Source organism: Lucilia cuprina, chromosome 5 (genome assembly GCF_022045245.1).
Source record: "Lucilia cuprina isolate Lc7/37 chromosome 5, ASM2204524v1, whole genome shotgun sequence".
In the NCBI taxonomy this organism is placed as follows: Eukaryota; Metazoa; Arthropoda; class Insecta; order Diptera; family Calliphoridae; genus Lucilia; species Lucilia cuprina.
The window spans coordinates 50,151,269-50,171,024 of NC_060953.1; the positions used below are offsets into that span (position 1 = coordinate 50,151,269).

The following is a 19,756-nucleotide window of genomic DNA, read 5'->3' on the forward strand; positions in this document are numbered from 1 at the left end:
AAAAAAAAAAAAAAACAAATACTAAAACATGCGAAAAACTTCTATACATAATGAATATAAAACTCAAAAATCATTCACGAGGGTGAAGCGATAATTATATTTAAAGGTTCTAAATAATTAGTGCAAGAAAAGATGAACTTGAACTGATTAAAAAGCTGTTAAATGAACAAATTTTGTTTCATGAACCTGTCATGATATGTTTAATAAGATGTTGCTTAAGATTAAAAGTAAGATTTTATTTTTTAGATTTTATTTGTTAGTTTCGAGTCATGCATTGTTTTTTTCTCAAATAATTTTTTTTTTTTTTTCAAATAAAATTTATATTAGCACAGCTTTGAAGAATATTTTAAATAACTTATCATACTTTTTTTATAACACATGTATTTTATATAATAACAATACTTTTACACAAGAGTACAATAGAGAAAACAATAATTGAATTTGAAATGAACTTATAAAACACAAAAAAATGCAATGAAATACTTAAAAAAACAATTGTAAAAGCTTAAATAATAAAAAAATAATCAAATGTATATATACCATGTGTTAGTGTTATAAAACGTGCTTACCTCCAATATTTTTGATTCAATTGTATACAAAGCATCGCGATTTTTTGCCGACTCAATAATCAATTGTTCCTTTTTCTCCTGTAGATCGGGACGTTCATGAGCCACAACAGTAGCCAACAGTTGTTCACGTAAACCTTGTTCCGTAATCATAAAATTTATTACGGTTACCTGTTCGGTAGTTATACCATGGCAACATCATATACATTCAAAAATTTTGAAAAGAAGGGAAGGAAATATTTTGAAATATTTGAAAATAGACAAAGATTGTAAAATAGAGATATAAAAACAGTTTATGTAGGGGTATGTAAATAATATAACAAAAAATAAATTTGTTTATATTGTAATATATGTGAGTTGTGTATTTTGGTTGAATAAGAAGGGAGGTGTGTAAAATAAGTTTGCTATTCAGTTTTGTTTCAACATTTTTCTTACTTATATAAACCAGAAAACCAAAGAAATGCTAACATCAACACAACGTTAAAAAAAAAAGAAATGAAAAAATTTAGAAAAAAAAACAAAACTTATTACAATTTGATATGAAATGTGGTCACATAAAATAAAGTGGAAAATGGTTGATGAAAAGGGTATAGCAAAATGTGGGGTTAATATTTTTGTATGATTTTGACAAAGTTGACAAATTCTATAGAGGTTAAAAGTAAATTTAATAAATTATGTAAATGTCCTTTAATGTAAAAAATCAACAGTTTGACCTTTGAAACATCCTTTAAGTGTATACCCTTTTTAGATATTTCTAAATAAATATAAATATTCTCTTACACTTGTGTGAAATGTGAAAAATACTTAACTTGTCTATGCGTTTGTTGCAAAAATAAATTAAAAAAAATTAGTTAAAAAATGTTTCAAAAATTTGTATAAAAAAGGAGAAATTTTCGATCTAAAAACTTAATATTCAAGAATTTTCTATAAACAAATTTTTTATAACAAAAGTTTTTATAAAAAAATTATCTAAAATTTTCTATAAAAGATTTAAATTTTGGAAATTGTTGTTTAAAAAAGAAAACATTTTGAAAAATTTTCCAAAAAGGGAAATATTTTGAATAAAAAAAAATAGGAGAAAAACACATTCTATTAAAAAATATCTTAAAAAAGAGAAAAAAATCGTTAACGTTTCAAAAATTCTCTACAGAAATTTTCAATTTTTTTCTATAGAAAATATAAATTTTCTAAAATATTCTAGAGAAATTTTCAAAATTTTTCTATAGAAATTTTCAAAATTTGTCTATAGAAATTTTCAAAATTTTTCTTAAAATATAGAAATTTTCAAAATTATTCTATAGAAAATAGAAATTTTCTAAAATTTTACTCAGAAATTTTCTAAAAGTTTTAGAATCTTTTCAATTTTTCTATTTGAAATCAAAAATAGGAATTTTCAAGAATTGTTTAGAAATTTTTCTATAGAAAAAAGGAAATTTTCAAAATTATTTTATAGAAAAATATTTTTAATTTTTCTATGGGAAATATTTGAAAATTTCCAAAAATTGTATAGATATTTACAATAGAAATTAACAAAAAAATTTGTAGGCAAAATAGATTTATAAAATTTTACTATAGAAAAGAGAAATCTTCTAAAATTTATATTATATAGAAAATTTGTAATTTTTTCTATAAAAAATAGAAATTTTAAAGATTTTTCTTAAAACTATATACTTTTGCCAAAATGTTCTATAAAAAAATGTAAATTTTCAATATTTTTTATAGAAAATATAAGATATTTTTTGGAAAATAGAAAATTTTTCTAAACCAAATGAAAATTATAAATTCTTTATAGAAAACTTAAATTTCTTAACTTTTCTATACGAGATAGAATTTTTCTAAAATTTTCAACAGAAAATAGAAATCTTTAAAAATTTTCTATAGAAAATTGAAATCAAAATGTTTTATTTTTCTAAATTGTTTCAATTATAGAAAGTTTTCTATAGAGAAGAGAGAAATTAAATAGAATGAAAATTTGTTTATAAAAAAATTAAATAAATCTTAGATTTTTAAAAATGTTTAGAAAAAAGAAAAAAAAAAAATTTAAATTATTTCTATAAAAAGAGACATTATTTATACAATATTAAAAATTATCAAATAAATCTTATAAACAAACTGTTAGAACATTTTCTATATAATGGTAAAATTTTCAAAATTTTCTAAAGAAAAGTTAAATATTTTCGATGAGAAGAAAATATTTTCGAAAAATGTGAAAGAAAAATAATAAATACATATTTTTGAAAAAATTTAATAAAAAAGAGAAATTTGTAAATATCTTCTAAATAAAGTAAATATTTTTTAATTTCTTTTGCAAAAATTTACAAAATTTTATAAAAAAAGGATAAGTTTTTTAATATCGCTTAATAAAAACATTGAGTTTTTCTGTAAAGTAATCTATTAACATAAATATTTTTCAATATTTTTTTTTTCAAAATTTTTCGAAGATTTTATTATAATTTTTTTTTAATTTTTTATAAAAACTTTAAATATTTCTCCAATTGAAAAAAAAATTTAAATTTTTTTAAAAATAGTCCATAAAGAGTGACATTTTCGAAAATTTCGTAGAGTGTATCTGATATCGTATAACGCCAGATGAAGTATTTTTTTAAATTGTTTTTCTTTATTCCTCTTGTTCTCAACAATACGTATATGAATAACTAAAGAATAATGGTTATGTTTTTATTTTTTTTTGGTTCTAAAACAAAAAAATTTGCATATTTGCAAAAAACACAACGATTCAACGAAAACAATCTGACATACAGAGAAATGTTGAATAAAATAAGATGAGGCAAAAGAAAAAAATCAGTAGTGTGAGAAAGAACAAAAAAAGAAATATCTACTTTCTTTCATCATCTGCTACAAAATGTATGTAAATGTAAAGGTTTTTTTAGTATCCCATTCTAAGGTTTTTTTGTTGTTTTAGTATTCACTTTGCCAACCGTGCAAACTGTTTTATTCGTTTTATTACAATCATTGAATTGATATCATTTCATTTGAAATTCATTTGATGGTTACATTCATTTCGACTTTACCATCAAGCAACACTAAAAAATACACAAACCAAAAATAACAAAAACAAGAAGAAAACAACGTCATCATCATCATCACCATCCACGTCATCGCTATTGTTTCTTTTAACCCCAACCCCACTCAACACCCCATTTATTTCATTTTCCTGGCAGTTTTTTATTCGCTGCATTTTAGTTTCAGTTCGTTTTTATGTAAATATATCGTGGTTTGCTGCAGGAAAAAAAATCAAGTTTATTTGGTGTCTATTTTTATGTTAGAGCTTAAGTTTAGGTGTATATTATATGTATATATATGTGTGTGTTGAAAAATGTTAATATATTGATTTCGATATTCCTTGTTGGTGTTATCATCGTCAACACTTACCATAACCATAATTTCTGGCGGATAATGAGGATTCCTTAGACAAGTTGTTATGTATAAACGAAAATTACTATTATATTCAATCATTTGATCTCCGCTCTTGATAAAGTAGCCACCTTTATGCTTAATTACATTCTTTTCTAAAATTGGCGTTAAATTTGAATCCAAACGTTCACCTATTATTGAGAGTTTTGCAGATGTGAAAGGAAAACAAATTGGCATTAGATATAGAAATATATACAATTAGTATGATGAAATTATAAAGAAATTATGATAAATATAAATTGCTTAAATTTTACCAACGAAATTCTTTCGATTATACAATTGAGGAAATAATTCCTTTGGGAAATTAATTCTCTTATATTTCTTAATGAATAAGGAAATTTTCTTGGAAGCAATTGATATTCAAAGTGAAAATTAAGATTAGATTTAAGGCAATACAGTAACTACTACTCTAAATAGTTTTCACTCTGAATGTGTTAAAAGTGCAGTTAAAGTTAATAGTTTCAAACGAAAGACAGCTGAGACAAGTTGTCATATGCAGAACAAATATTCAATCAGCACTGAACAATGGAGGCATTGATCAAATAGAAAAGTAATAGACTTGGCAAATATCGATTTGTAATTTCAGACCTAATCACTATAAAAACTATATACTGGACTACCCAATAGACTATAGACGTATAGACTAGACGTATAGACTAGACGTATAGACTAGACGTATAGACTAGACTATAGACTATAGACTAGACTATAGACTAGACTATATACTAGACTATAGACTAGAATATAGACTAGACCACAGACTAGACTATAGGCTAGACTATAGACTAGACCAAAGACTAGACTATAGACTAGACCAAAGACTAGACTATAGACTAGACTATAGACTAGACTATAGACTAGACTATAGACTAGACTATAGACTAGACTATAGACTAGACTATAGACTAGACTATAGACTAGACTATAGACTAGACTATAGACTAGACTATAGACTAGACTATAGACTAGACTATAGACTAGACTATAGACTAGACTATTGACTAGACTATAGACTAGACTATAGACTACAACATAGACTAGACTTTATACTATAGACTATACTACAGAGTAGACTATACGCTAGACGATAGGCGAAACTATAGACTAAATAATATACTAGCTTATAGACTTGATTCTGTATGAGAAGTAAGTTGATAAACGTATTCAATCGAGTGTATAATTATTCTAATTTCTGTATAATCATCTTCACAAACTACTAATTTCATCTAAAGTTGAACTAATTTTGAAGTCATTGAATAAAACAAATATCATTACATTGTTAAGTGCTGTAACAAGAATTTTACAAAACTAAGGAAACCAAAAACACTTAAGAGATTCTTCAAATTTAACAAGCAATCAAAATTATTAAATTTTATGACTTTTAAATTACAACGCAAACAAATCAAAACATTTTTAAGCGCATTTAAAGATTCCCAATTCAAATTAAACTTTAATAACAAAGAAACAACATTAACACATGATATCTGCTAATTACTTACAAAAGTGACAAACTCAATAGAAAAACTGGGAATGAAGAAGAAGTAAAAAGGAAATTAGAAATTTCAAATCATATAAAGTTTCAAAAAAAATCTTGTCTAATGTCGGGCTAATAAGCATTTTATCATTAAATTTTATCTTTTATCTAAAAAGAGAAAAAAATCAGTATCAATTTCTAAATATGTGTATGTATGCGTTTGTTAACAAACATTTCAAGTTACATACATACTCGTATCATCATTTATGGTTCATTTCATTATGTCATTAATCTTTGAAAGTTAGTAAATGTAAATGGCTGAAATCATTCATAAAACCATGCAAAAGATATAGCAACAAAAAAATCTTTGAAGAAAAAAGAAATGAAAAATAAAAAATCATTGGTAACGAAATAAGTACTAATTCTAACTAGACAATAAATGGTCATTGAAGAAAAACTCAAAAGACAGACGGATGGCTAAACGTCAAACATTCTACATAGATATAAACATACAACCATCTACAGCAATAAATGGTACATACAACCAATAAGCGAATGACTGACTGAACGTGCCATGGACAGTTAAAATTTTTCAAGTACCATCATAGACAAAATAAATCCAAAACACTTGAACTCCACATTAAACGCAAACGAAGGCGAATACATAAATGTTGAATAAAGAAATATAAAAAAAAACATTTTAATAAAAACGAAAAAAAAGTAAAATTTTATCAAAATAAACATAATCACGCTCATCATCCATTCAACTTCACAATTTAGTAACGATACTTGTAACGAAACATTTCAAAAGTATTGAAATCGTTCAAACCAACAAGTATTAACCCGCTTTTTGCCATGGTTTTACATAATTTCTAGAATTTTATCTGGCCTAATGGATTTTAATCCTACTTTTCAAAAGTTGAACTGTAGGTGGAGATTTCAGCGTACATGTGTATATTTTTAAGATAATTGATAATGATAAATGTTAAGAACGAAATTCGAGAGATAATAACAAATGGGTATTTGGCTTGTTAAAATGGCATTTGAGAGACATGGAGATGGTTAGAGTATCCATGATTAGGCCGATATAGCCCGTAATGTACTTATTCTTTCAGGCTTTTGTATTTCATTTGTTCTAAATTTTGAGCTTAACGTCGAGGCAAAAGTTTGCGCTGCATAGAGTAGAGGCGAATGCATGACGCAGTTTATCAGCTTCTTAATTTCTGACATAGGACCTCCAAAATTTGGCATAATTCGGATTAGACATTTCGCAGTTCGTAATGGTTTGTTTCTTATATTCTTTATGTGTTGAGTGTATTTCAATCTATCATCAAGTTGCACTCCCAGATAACATAGGTTTCGTTTAAGTTGTATGTCTATGTTTTTAAGATATAGTTTTAAGAGGGCAATTTTTCTTTTATTTGTCACCAGTATCGCTTCTGTTTTTGCGACTGCAAGCTCTATGCCTTTTTCTTTAAGCAAATTTTTACAACGCCTTAGACTGTAATTCCCTCTATTTGTAAAAGCTCAGTAGATGGTTGTATAATAACCAAGGTATCGTCCGAATATCTCCATGTTTAGGACGTTCCAAAGGAACGGTTCTAGTACCGATCCCTGGGGCGCTCCAACCGTTATCTGGTGTTTTTTAATACCATTTGTTCTTTCGTCGTAGACTAGACGTAGTCTAGACTATAGACTAGACTATAGTCTAGACTATAGACAAGACTATAGTCTAGACTATAGACTAGACTATATCCTAGACTATAGACTAGACTATATCCTAGACTATATCCTAGACTATAGACTAGACTATAGCCTAGACTATAGACTAGACTCTAGACTAGACTATAGTCTAGGCTATAGTCTAGTCTATAGTCTAGGATATAGTCTAGACTATAGACTAGACTATAGACTAGACTATAGAATAGACTAGACTATAGACTAGACTATAGACTAGACTATAGACTAGACTATAGACTAGACTATAGACTACACTATAGACTAGACTATAGACTATACTATAGACTAGACTATAGACTAGACTATAGACTAGACTATAGACTAGACTATAGACTAGACTATAGACTATACTATAGACTAGACTATAGACTAGACTATAGACTAGACTATAGACCAGACTATAGACTAGACTATAGACCAGACTATAGACTAGACTATAGACTAGACTATAGACTAGACTATAGACTAGACTATGGACTAGACTATGGACTAGACTATGGACTAGACTATGGACTAGACTATAAACTAGACTATAGACTCGACTATAGACTAGACTATAGACCAGACTATAGACTAGACTATAAACTAGACTATAGATTAGACTATAGACTAGACTATACTCTAGACTGTAGACTAGACTATAGACTAGACTATAAACTAGACTATAGACTAGACTATAGATTAGACTGTAATTGAATTATGAATCATAAACAAGACTATAGTTTAGACAATATATCATAGACTAGACTACACAACACCACACTAGACTAGAATAGGTAGACTTTAGACTAGACTATATACTAGAATATAGACTACAATATAGACTTGACTAGACTATAGACCTTATACAATACTATAAACTATAACTATGGATCACAGACTACACCATAGACTATAACTTGAGTATAAACCATAAACTAGTATAAAGACTAGAACTATAGACTAGACTATCGTTCAAAGACTGTGCTCAACATAATGCTCAAAAATTTGCCATTGCAAGGGTTAATTCTAATTTCGGAGAGATATTTAAATGAAAAGAATGAAACACTATAATGGTCCTCAAGAAATACTTTTTTATATCACTAGGAGGAAACAAAAAGTACACAAAACAAACATTACTTTTAATGGGAATTAGCTGTTAGGAAACAACAACAAAAATTTTATTTCTACAATAATATTAATAAGAATAAAAATAATCATAATACCACTTGTCTACACAATAAGGAAGAGAAAAAAATATTTTTTGTCTTTTCTATTTGTAGCCAAATTATTTTTTTGGGGGCCTGTACAAATATTACTACCCATTTAACATTTAAGAGTGATAAACAAATAAAGAAATACTTATCATTAAATATTTAAGCAAATAAAGAGGCGGTGAAATGTTACATAGACATAACTAACATTTTTTTAAGCAAATGATTATAATATTAAAGAACCAAATAGTATCATGCTATGAGTATTATTTGAAAAAAGGAAAAATGTTATATATGCAGTCTGAAGTTTTCATCATTGTCTTGTAGCTTTGTCTGTGTGTTTTCTTTACACACACAAAACTAACTGAAATTAAGCAATTTATATTGATTTTGTTATTTTTATCTATTGGTTTTTTACACAAAAGATAAAATAAATACTTATAACAATATTTAAATATGTTTATATGTAGCATTATACTTTATGAAAGTACTTACCAACATTTTCAATCAATACTGGATTACCATACGTAATTGCCAATTCAAGTATTTGCATATAATTGGCATCGCTTTGTTTTATAACTTTAAGGTCATTTTTCTTTTCCATATTTTTAATCCACTTGTTGGCTTGAACTTTAGTTTTTTTGTATGAATTAAATGAAATCAAGGGTGCAAAAATAAATAAGTAATTTATTATTAATTTTTAAATTATTTGCTAACAATTAATGTTTAAATTTAAATTTTAACTTACCTTGTGGATCTATTAATAGGGAATAGCGATTAGAATTAGCTACTATGATGGCATTTTCTACAGAAAAATTATCAGCTGGTAAACCTGCTAAAGACCAAGCTCGTATTTGCATAGGATTGCCCAGAGTATTGGCTAATGAGAATTTCTCGGAACAGGGTATTTTACGTTGTCGACATACTTCATTCCATTCCTCGAGAATATTAACACGATACTGTAAATAAAAAATAGGTTTTTCTCATTTCAATCACAAACTGTTTCACTATAGAAAACCTAACTATATAAAATACATTTTATATAAAAACTCTGCTAATGGGGTCGTTTTCTATGAGACTCATTTCCTAAAATGAAAAGATGTATTAGTAAGATACATTTTCTCTACAATAAACTGGCCCAATGAAACATATTTTCTCTATAGAAAAGCAGTCTCAATGAGACACATTTTCGATATAGAAAAGCAGTCTCAATGAGACACATTTTCTGTATAGAAAAGCAGTCTCAATGAGACACATTTTCTATATAGAAAAGCTGTAAAACGAGACTAATTTTCTATATAAAAATGCTGTCTCAATGAGACATATTTTCTTTATAGAAAAGCTGTCTCAATGAGACACCCATTTTATAAAGAAACGCTGTCTTAATGAGACACATTTTCTATAGAGAAAAGCTGTTTTAATGAGACACATTTTCTATAGAGAAAAGCTGTCTTAATGAGAAACATTTTCTATATAGAAAAGCAGTCTCAATGAGACACATTTTCTATATAGAAAAGCAGTCTCAATGAGACACATTTTCTATATAGAAAAGCAGTCTCAATGAGACACATTTTCTATATAGAAAAGCAGTCTCAATGAGACACATTTTCTATATAGAAAAGCAGTCTCAATGAGACACATTTTCTATATAGAAAAGCAGTCTCAATGAGACACATTTTCTATATAGAAAAGCAGTCTCAATGAGACACATTTTCTATATAGAAAAGCAGTCTCAATGAGACACATTTTCTATATAGAAAAGCAGTCTCAATGAGATCCATTTTCTTTATAGAAAAGCAGTCTCAATGAGACTCATTTTCTATATGAGACACGTTTTCTATATAAAAAATCTATATCAATGGTACACGTTTTCTATATAAAAAATCTGTCTCAAAGATACGTTTTCTGTTTAGAAAAAAAGTCTCAAAGATACACGTTTTGTATATAGCAAAGCTGTCTGAATGAGACACATTTTCCGTAAAGGAAAGCTGTCTCAATGAAACGTATAATTTACTCAAATAAAACGTAAGACAGGATATTTCAATAAGACATATTTTCGGTTCAAAAGACCTATCGCATTGTTGAAACAAACTTTCTCTACAGATAACGGATTTGAATAAGAGATCTTGCTGAGATGCTACTGATATTAAATAGTAAATTGGAAACATTTTTTACAATTAAAAAGTATATATTGTCCTGAAAAAGTTATGTTACTAGATAAGTCTAAAGCTTCACTTTAGATATTTTATACCAATTTACCGCCTGCAACCGTATACGTGACAGTAATTAATTTCAATTTGATTGACAAGACAAAATATAACTGTGGATTAAAACCAGCTACCCAATAGCCGCATTGTAGGTGGTGGCAATGTTTGCGAACATGATATCGAATAACAAACAAACGAACGTAAAAGGATATAAAAACAAAAGCGAGTCTTTCAACAAAAAAAAAAATAAAAAAAAATAAAAAAAGGGGAAAATCAGATCAATGTTAGTTTAGAAACAAAAGAGTTTAGACAAATGTTACAAAAACGTTGCTAGTATCCGTGTATGACTTAGTACTAGGCTAAAGGATTTGTATTTCTACATTTTTTCGAGAAAGCATTGACAATAGGAAAAAAATAGCAACAATAGTGCAACAGTTTTAGACCGTCTCGTATCAACTAATTGGCAATATAGCTGCCAGTGAAAAAATATCATTTTTTTCGGAATATGATATTGTCATAAAAGCTTTTATATGGAGATGGTTGTGGACATGATTTTGAGTTAACAAATTGAATTTGTATTATTTGTTTGAAGAAAAAACTTGTGACTGCAAGGAATTTCAAATGAAGGCTTAGTTACTTTGTAGGATTTTATAATTTAAGTAACTATTAAGAATGTATTTTATTGTATCTCATAGACACATGTTTTCTGTAGAGAGAATGTGTCTCATTGAGACATGTTTGCTGTATAGAAAATGTGTCTCATTGAGACATGTTTTCTGTATAGAAAATGTGTCTCATTGAGACATGTTTTCTGTATAGAAAATGTGTCTCATTGAGACATGTTTTCTGTATAGAAAATGTGTCTCATTGAGACATGTTTTCTGTATAGAAAATGTGTCTCATTGAGACATGTTTTCTCTATAGAAAATGTGTCTCATTGAGACATGTTTTCTCTATAGAAAATGTGTCTCATTGAGACATGTTTTCTCTATAGAAAATGTGTCTCATTGAGACATGTTTTCTCTATAGAAAATGTGTCTCATTGAGACATGTTTTCTCTATAGAAAATGTGTCTCATTGAGACATGTTTTCTCTATAGAAAATGTGTCTCATTGAGACATGTTTTCTCTATAGAAAATGTGTCTCATTGAGACATGTTTTCTCTATAGAAAATGTGTCTCATTGAGACATGTTTTCTCTATAGAAAATGTGTCTCATTGAGACATGTTTTCTGTATAGAAAATGTGTCTCATTGAGACATGTTTTCTGTATAGAAAATGTGTCTCATTGAGACATGTTTTCTGTATAGAAAATGTGTCTCATTGAGACATGTTTTCTGTATAGAAAATGTGTCTCATTGAGACATGTTTTCTGTATAGAAAATGTGTCTCATTGAGACATGTTTTCTGTATAGAAAATGTGTCTCATTGAGACATGTTTTCTGTATAGAAAATGTGTCTCATTGAGACATGTTTTCTGTATAGAAAATGTGTCTCATTGAGACATGTTTTCTGTATAGAAAATGTGTCTCATTGAGACATGTTTTCTGTATAGAAAATGTGTCTCATTGAGACATGTTTTCTGTATAGAAAATGTGTCTCATTGAGACATGTTTTCTGTATAGAAAATGTGTCTCATTGAGACATGTTTTCTGTATAGAAAATGTGTCTCATTGAGACATGTTTTCTGTATAGAAAATGTGTCTCATTGAGACATGTTTTCTGTATAGAAAATGTGTCTCATTCAGACAAGTTTTCTGTATAGAAAATGTGTCTCATTTAGACATGTTTTCTGTATAGAAAATGTGTCTCATTTAGACATGTTTTCTGTATAGAAAATGTGTCTCATTGAGACATGTTTTCTGTATAGGAAATGTGTCTCATTGAAACAAGTTTTCTGTATAGGAAATGTGTCTCATTGAAACATGTTTTCTGTATAGAAAATGTGTCTCATTGAGACATGTTCTCTGTATAGAAAATGTGTCTCATTGAGACATGTTTTCTGTATAAAAAGTATGTCTCATTCAGACAAGTTTTCTGTATAGAAAATGTGTCTCATTCAGACAAGTTTTCTGTATAGAAAATGTGTCTCATTTAGACATGTTTTCTGTATAGAAAATGTATCTCATTTAGACATGTTTTCTGTATAGAAAGTATGTCTCATTCAGACAAGTTTTCTGTATAGAAAATGTGTCTCATTTAGACATGTTTTCTGTATAGAAAATGTATCTCATTTAGGCATGTTTTCTGTAAAGAAAATTTGTCTCATTGAGACATGTTTTCTGTATAGATTTTCAACTGAAAGTTTGTTTCTCAATTAAAATACAATTTTGCTTTTCACTGTGTAAAAGTAAAGGATACAAAAAATAAATATCTTCTTTCTTAAACTCTTCAAAAACAATTTATAGTGTTGACATGCAACCATTTTTTTTCTTCACTACGAAATTTAATTTCGTTTCTCACAACTTGTCAAATTGCCATTAGCCACTTACCTCTGTTGGAAAAAATCCCAAATATGCTGTGCAGCCACCGGCTAAAAGAACATCGCCTACAATGTTACTTATAGACTTATGAAGATTATGAGCTGTCTCCGACCAACGTGTCTTTTCGCCACCCAAGCCGCCCAATAGTTTTTCAGCTCTGTGAGAAAAAATAAAAATAAAAGAAAAAGAGAAAAATTGAAGGAAATTTAAAAAGTATTTTATAAGAGAAAATTTCACAATTATTTGAGTTTAATAATCATGGATCATTGGCTTTATTAATTACCTGTTCAATTTCTTTTCACAATTTTCAATTTCATCTTCTAAACCTTTTTTCTGTCGTGATTTTTCCGCAAAGAAATCATTTAGCTTTTGCAATTTATCCAAAATCACCTGCAGCTCTGCTCGTTTGGAATTAAGTTTTTCCATTTGGGAAGCCAAATCATTTTCAGCCTCTGCTAAGGCAGCTTTTTTGGGCATAACAATGCGAGCCACTTTATCATAGACATCCATGGCACGAACCCAATGACATAAACCCTCACAGGCGGTAGAAGCGGATTTGATTTTCTCGGGCACAAAATCACGATCGGCTACATATCTAAATACACAATTATTTTAAAACTTAAAAGATTATCTTTTTTAAATTGACAGCATACTTTTCTCGTATTTTCTTGATTATAGCTGGTGGTATATTATCCTTGTCGAAAGTTTTTAGAGATTCTAAAAATTTCATATCACTGACCATGCGCAACGAAGCACCCCAGTAATCTTCTACCATTCTGCCCGAAGCATCTGGTTTACGATCTGGTTTTAAACCTTTGATAACACACACAGCCTCCAGTACCAATTTAACACCATAAGGAGGATTTTTCATGGATTTCACCACAAATATATCTGCCGGTTTGAGAGTATTTAAAGCATCTAAGGCTGCCTCCAGGGCTGGTATAGCCTCCGCTAAATCACTTTCGCAATCATCTTTAATAGCTTGAGCAGCAGCAGCTGCTTCATTGGCTGCTGCCTCATCAGCTCCTACCACTTCCTTTTTCTTTTCCGCCTCTGCCGTTTCGCGTTCAATATTCACCATTATCCTTTCCGTTTCCTCGGAGAGTACCTTTAATTTAGGCTGCAATTCATATAAATTTGATTGCATTTCACCCACTTGACCAGCAGCAAAATCTAATTTTTCCAAACCAGTTGTATATCTAAAGGAAAACGTTTACGTTTATTATCGTTAAGTGAAATTTATTTGAGCATGTTTTTGATTAAGAGTCAATAAATACTATTGTGTGTTGTGTCCACTCGAACTCTGCTTGCTTGCTTGCTGTCTTGCTTACCTATCTCGTAATTTCGTTATCTCCTCAAGTTTTCGTATGTAAAAGGTACGAAATGCCTTTAACATTTCTAAATATGAAGAGGGTGTCACATAATTTCTTCTACCTAATTCTGTGAAACATCTGCAAAATCATCAGTAGCAGCAAATGGTGCAGCAATAAACAAAAAAAAAAAAAAAGTGAAATGAAATTTTATTTCATCTGTTTGTAGATGAGTTGAGTAATTTCATTTTATGTTTCCAACTTACTTTTCACTTGCACCGACAACGGATTGATTAAAATGCATTACACATTTTACCAATTCCTTTTCCAAATCACTCAATACAATTTCTTGTACTTCCTCTAAACTTTTTCTACTTTCTTTCGATTCATACGATTCAAGTGACTTATTGGCATCCGCATCTTCTGTTTCTTGTGTTTGACCCAATTTCATTGAGCTAATAAAATATTCTGCAACACGTTCTAAAGCGTCTACCGGCCATGGCATGTACCTTGTATTAAAAAGGAAATAATACATACAGCCAGACATACATATTTTAGAGTTATACATATGTATGTGTGCGTGTACATCTGAATTAGATTTTGTGTGTGTGTGTGTTAAAGAAGATTTTAGCAAACCAAAAGGGACCAAATAGAAAAAAAAACTTAACAAGGACGTATTGATATGAACATTGCAACTTAAAAGATTTTGTAATAATTTGTTAAATATGATGTGCAATATAAGTGGGTTAATTGTTAATTAGTTACAATCATAGTTCATTGTTTAAAATAATAAATATCAAATAACTTTAATTATTATTGATTGCTTTCATTCAAAACACAAGTCAATCGTCACCCCATAGATAATGAAGAGACAAACAAAAAGCTTAAGTGGCAAAATACAAATTAAATTCAACCAGGTGGTTAGATGTTAGTGTTAGTCAATGTCTTTTTCAAATGCATTGTCTCTTTGTCGAACTGATGGGTTACGTTTAAATGTTCGAAATTTTTCATTAAGTTTTTATGATTCAGAGATTAAAGGGGACAAATGTTCTTACAATAGTCAATACAATAGTGAATAGTAGTAGTCCTTGGACTAACTACGGTTCTAGCTCGAGTTGGGGGGAGGGGTGTTGATTGTTGTAAATTTTGTTTTGTTTACTTATTTTTTCTATTTTTCTAATTTTTATATTTTGTATTTGTGGAGTTCATAATTTTTGGGGTTTAGAGTTCACCTCTTTTCGCCTCCGTGAATTTGCGTCTGCCTTAGAATATCAATAGATGAAGTCGTCTAATAATTAACTAAATAACAAAATTAGTCAATAAAATTATTCATAGAAGAGTCCTTCGGTAAGGATGCAAGTGCATAATATAGATTACTTAATCTACTAGTCAAAACACTTATCAATAAACTAGACTAGTCCATCTGCAATAGATTAATCCAGGAATAGATCTGTCCATAGATTAATTAATAGAGTATTCTATAGTTAAATGGCAAGTCAAAAAAAAAGGCTACTCAAAAAGCTGGCCAATGTCTATGGAATAGTTAAAATGCTACTCAACTAATCAGCTAGTCGTTGACTAGACACTGGATTGATCACTAGACTAGTCACAGGACTAGTCATAAAACTGGTTTCTAGACTACAATTAATAAGCTACTCAGTAGACCAGTCACTACACCAGTCACTAGACCAGTCACTAGAGTAGTCATTAGGGTAATTAATAAACTAGTTACAGCACTAATCACTATACTAGTCACTGTACTCTCAAGGACTAGTAATTAGTCTATACTAAACTAGCCACAAGACTAGTTACTAAACTGTTTCACTATACAATAAATTAAACAAAGGCTACTCTATAGATAAGTTAAAATGACTAGCGTTTTAGGCAGAGGAGCTCTTTTTTGCCATTTCATAGCACACGTGATAGGGTAAGAAAATTCTGCTGATGCTAAGTTGATACACATACACTATAGGTTTGATTCTTTTTCTTTTTATAATGAGCAATATCGTTTGGTTTGCTCTCAACATAAAAACAAAATCAACTCTGTGCGAGTCGTTTTTAAAATACACACAGAGATTCAAAAACAAAATTTTGATAAAGCCGAATTAATATAGGAGAACATGAGAGAGTTTTTTATATATAGACTTTGATATACGCTGGCTGTCAAAATCCCTAATAAATATTTGACAGTTAGCATTTATAGTTTGTAGTCATTTTTTTTAGTATACTTTTATTTTAAATTGAATTCTGTTCTCTGCTGCTTTACCAACACAAATAAAACTATGGTTGTCTATGGTAGTATGTGTTTGAGCACCACTGGTTTAAGGTAATTAGTTGATAGATTAAGCAATGTACTATTTAATAGACCTCTCTGTTCCGAGTAATCAGAGAGTAATCAATAAATTAATCGGGAGATAAAAAAGCTCAAAATAATTTCAATCCGTAAGAAGTACCTTTTACGATAAAAGTTTTGGTACATAAATTATAAATTGCGCCACTTTAATAAAATAATCGTTTCTCACTTCCGCTTTAGAACACTGTTAAATCAACTCAAACATTTCGTGATAACATTTATGAATGCAGAATTGCTCAGTAACACATTTATTGTGTTTAAAATATTGCCCTGGTAAAGACTCTTTTATTTGCCAACATTCCGAGTAGAATAAGTTATTTTGTTATAATTCTGGAAAAATCTTCTCGAAAGGATATTGAAGATTTGGATCTAGTTCAGAAATCCGTAGGGCCGAAATATAATATTTTGAAAATGGAATAACAATCTTCTTACGAATGCGAATATTTTGTCAGATTTCGTCAAAATCATATTGATGCATTTTTTCTTATAAAAAAAAACTTTTATAATAGTTACTGCCAAACATATTCTTGTATTTGTAAACAATTTGATGTTTCTATAGTATTAATTAAATATAAATGATCTTTTATTCCTTTTTACTTATTCCTTACAACACTGTAGTGAAGAGGCTATTGTGCTTTTGTGCTGCTGTTTGTAATGCTCAAAAATATTGGTCCTACGCTCATCTTAAAGTATACCAATCGGTGCAAAATAACTTTCTAAGTCGATTTAGCTATGTCCGTCTTTCTTTATTTCTATTTAAACCTTCTGCGTACGCTACAGGTTACATTTTGATTTGAAGATAAATTTTTATAATGATTGGGCCTCATTTGACTCTAGACTCTAAACTCTTCTTCTGAAAATTACTTGTAAGTCAATTTATCACAATAAAATTCTAAATAAATAACAAACAAAATTTATAAAATTTAAATTTATAACCATCGCTTTAAAAAATCTCTTTAAATGCTGTATTATTAAAAAGTTAACCACATTGTTAACATACTCACTGGTGTAGGGTATCATGTGGTCGAACGATTTCTGCATTTATTAGTATTATTTAAAACAAATTTGATAAACGAAAATTTTAAAATATTCTATAAAAAAAACCCTACACTGAACTACTGATGTCATTCATGCAGGATACGAGTACAAAGTTGACATAAAAAAACTACTAAACAGGAAGGAACAAGAATTTTCTTCATAATATTTTCCTGATTTTTTATTTGAGATGTCAGTAGTTTCATTTTTTACTATATTTTTTTTCTCTTCTGATTCTACATAAGAGGAAATGTTGTAAATATAGTTAAAATGTTTGTGAAAAAATACTAAAATCATATTATTTTTTGTTGTTAACAAGTAATTTGCACAAGACATACAATGAAATCTAAAAATAAAAATGTTTATATTTTGTTTAATTTTTTTTTTGAGGAGGAAAGAACAAATTATATTTGAAAACCTTTTAGAAAAACTACAGAGAAATTAGCAGATATATCATTAAACCTAAAAAATGCCTTATAGTTTCAAGAGATTCGTAAGGTCTTTAAATAGCAAGAAATAATTATAAAGTATTAAAATGAACATAAAAATAATAGCAGTCTTATAGTTCAATAAGTAAGATAAAGACAAACTTATCCAATAAATTAAAAAAATAACAATATACATTCAAATAAATGTAGTTGCCAAGAGGCAGAAGTAGTACCACTTACCAATCGATTGTGCAACAGTTTATCAATGATGGATACATACGTATACGTTCTTTAAACGATTCGCCGATGGGTGAAAATGCCAATGCAACATGCAATTGTTCTCGTATACGCTCAATGAAAAACGAATACATTTCACTTGGTAAAGGATCAATATTTTTACCCTTAAGTATTTCAGCAATTTAAGTGTTAAAAGTAATCATTGTAGTGAACGAGAGACGGAGAAGAAATATAAATGTAAATCATTATTATGATGTACAATTGAATATTAAATGATTTGATGTATAATGATGTTATAATTTGTGGAACATCAAAAACAATGCATCAGTATTAAACACCCACACACATACACACAAATACCACACAGCAGTAAATATTATAAGTTATAATCATAATCATAATCATCAGCAGCATCATCAGCAATAATACAAGTATCATCCATAAGTATCATCAGCAGTAGTTGTATTGTAATGTTGCATAAACGACAGGATGTAGTGCAGTAGTAGTTGGCATAGAGTTGGTATTGTAGCAGTTGTTGTTATTATTGTCGTTACCACACAAAATTAGGAAATCACAATGCATTAGAGCATACGTAAATAAGTAGTTCAGCATGTCAATGAAATTTTGATTTGCCGGAAATAAAATAAATTGAATTTTAGTTTCATTTTATAAATACGTTTTTTACATTTAGTCTGTGATATACATTCTACAATTTTATACATATTTTTTTTCTATTTTGTTAACTAAAAATGTGCAAATCACTTACCAATTGTTTAGCAATATTAATCATATTTTCCATAATCGCTGCTTTATCCTCTAATTGATAAAGATTTGGTAAATCACCACAATTTAAAATGCCATTTATGTCCTCTATGTAGCCCTCATCGGTTGCCTGCAAATATAGGAAAAAGGGAAGATTAAAGAGTAGATGTTGATTGTGAGTCGTATGAGCGACATTTTTTGTTATCAGGAGATTTTATAATTATAACGTATACGGAACGAGTAAGGAAAAAAAATGTTCACAATTAATTTTTGGTAAATACCAGGAATATCACGTATACGCAACATGTAATGTTGAAATGGTTTGTATTTGAAGTAGTGAAGCCGAAGGAACGAAAAATAGTGACTTAATTACTAATTAATTAATTAACTAACTAACTAACTTACTAACTTACTAACTTACTAAATAAGTAACTAACTAACTAACTAACTAACTAACTAACTAACTAACTAACTAACTAACTAACTAACTTACTAACTAACTAACTAACTAACTAACTAACTAACTAACTAACTAAC

The 19,756-nt window shown here is 28.6% G+C and overlaps 1 protein-coding gene across 1 annotated transcript in view; it reads right to left on the reverse strand.

Annotated features, from left to right (window-relative positions):
• LOC111680397 (dynein axonemal heavy chain 3) overlaps positions 1–19,756 on the reverse strand; it is a 110,243-nt gene that overhangs the window by 18,581 nt on the left and 71,906 nt on the right. The window contains exons 35-45 of the mRNA XM_046952533.1: positions 19,224–19,349; positions 18,461–18,621; positions 14,671–14,913; positions 14,426–14,545; positions 13,748–14,293; positions 13,378–13,689; positions 13,104–13,251; positions 9,154–9,364; positions 8,901–9,035; positions 3,957–4,129; positions 570–737 (exon numbers count right to left, since the gene is read on the reverse strand). Of these exons, the coding sequence (XP_046808489.1) occupies positions 570–737; positions 3,957–4,129; positions 8,901–9,035; positions 9,154–9,364; positions 13,104–13,251; positions 13,378–13,689; positions 13,748–14,293; positions 14,426–14,545; positions 14,671–14,913; positions 18,461–18,621; positions 19,224–19,349 (2,343 nt within the window). The remainder of the gene's footprint in view (positions 1–569; positions 738–3,956; positions 4,130–8,900; positions 9,036–9,153; positions 9,365–13,103; positions 13,252–13,377; positions 13,690–13,747; positions 14,294–14,425; positions 14,546–14,670; positions 14,914–18,460; positions 18,622–19,223; positions 19,350–19,756) is intronic.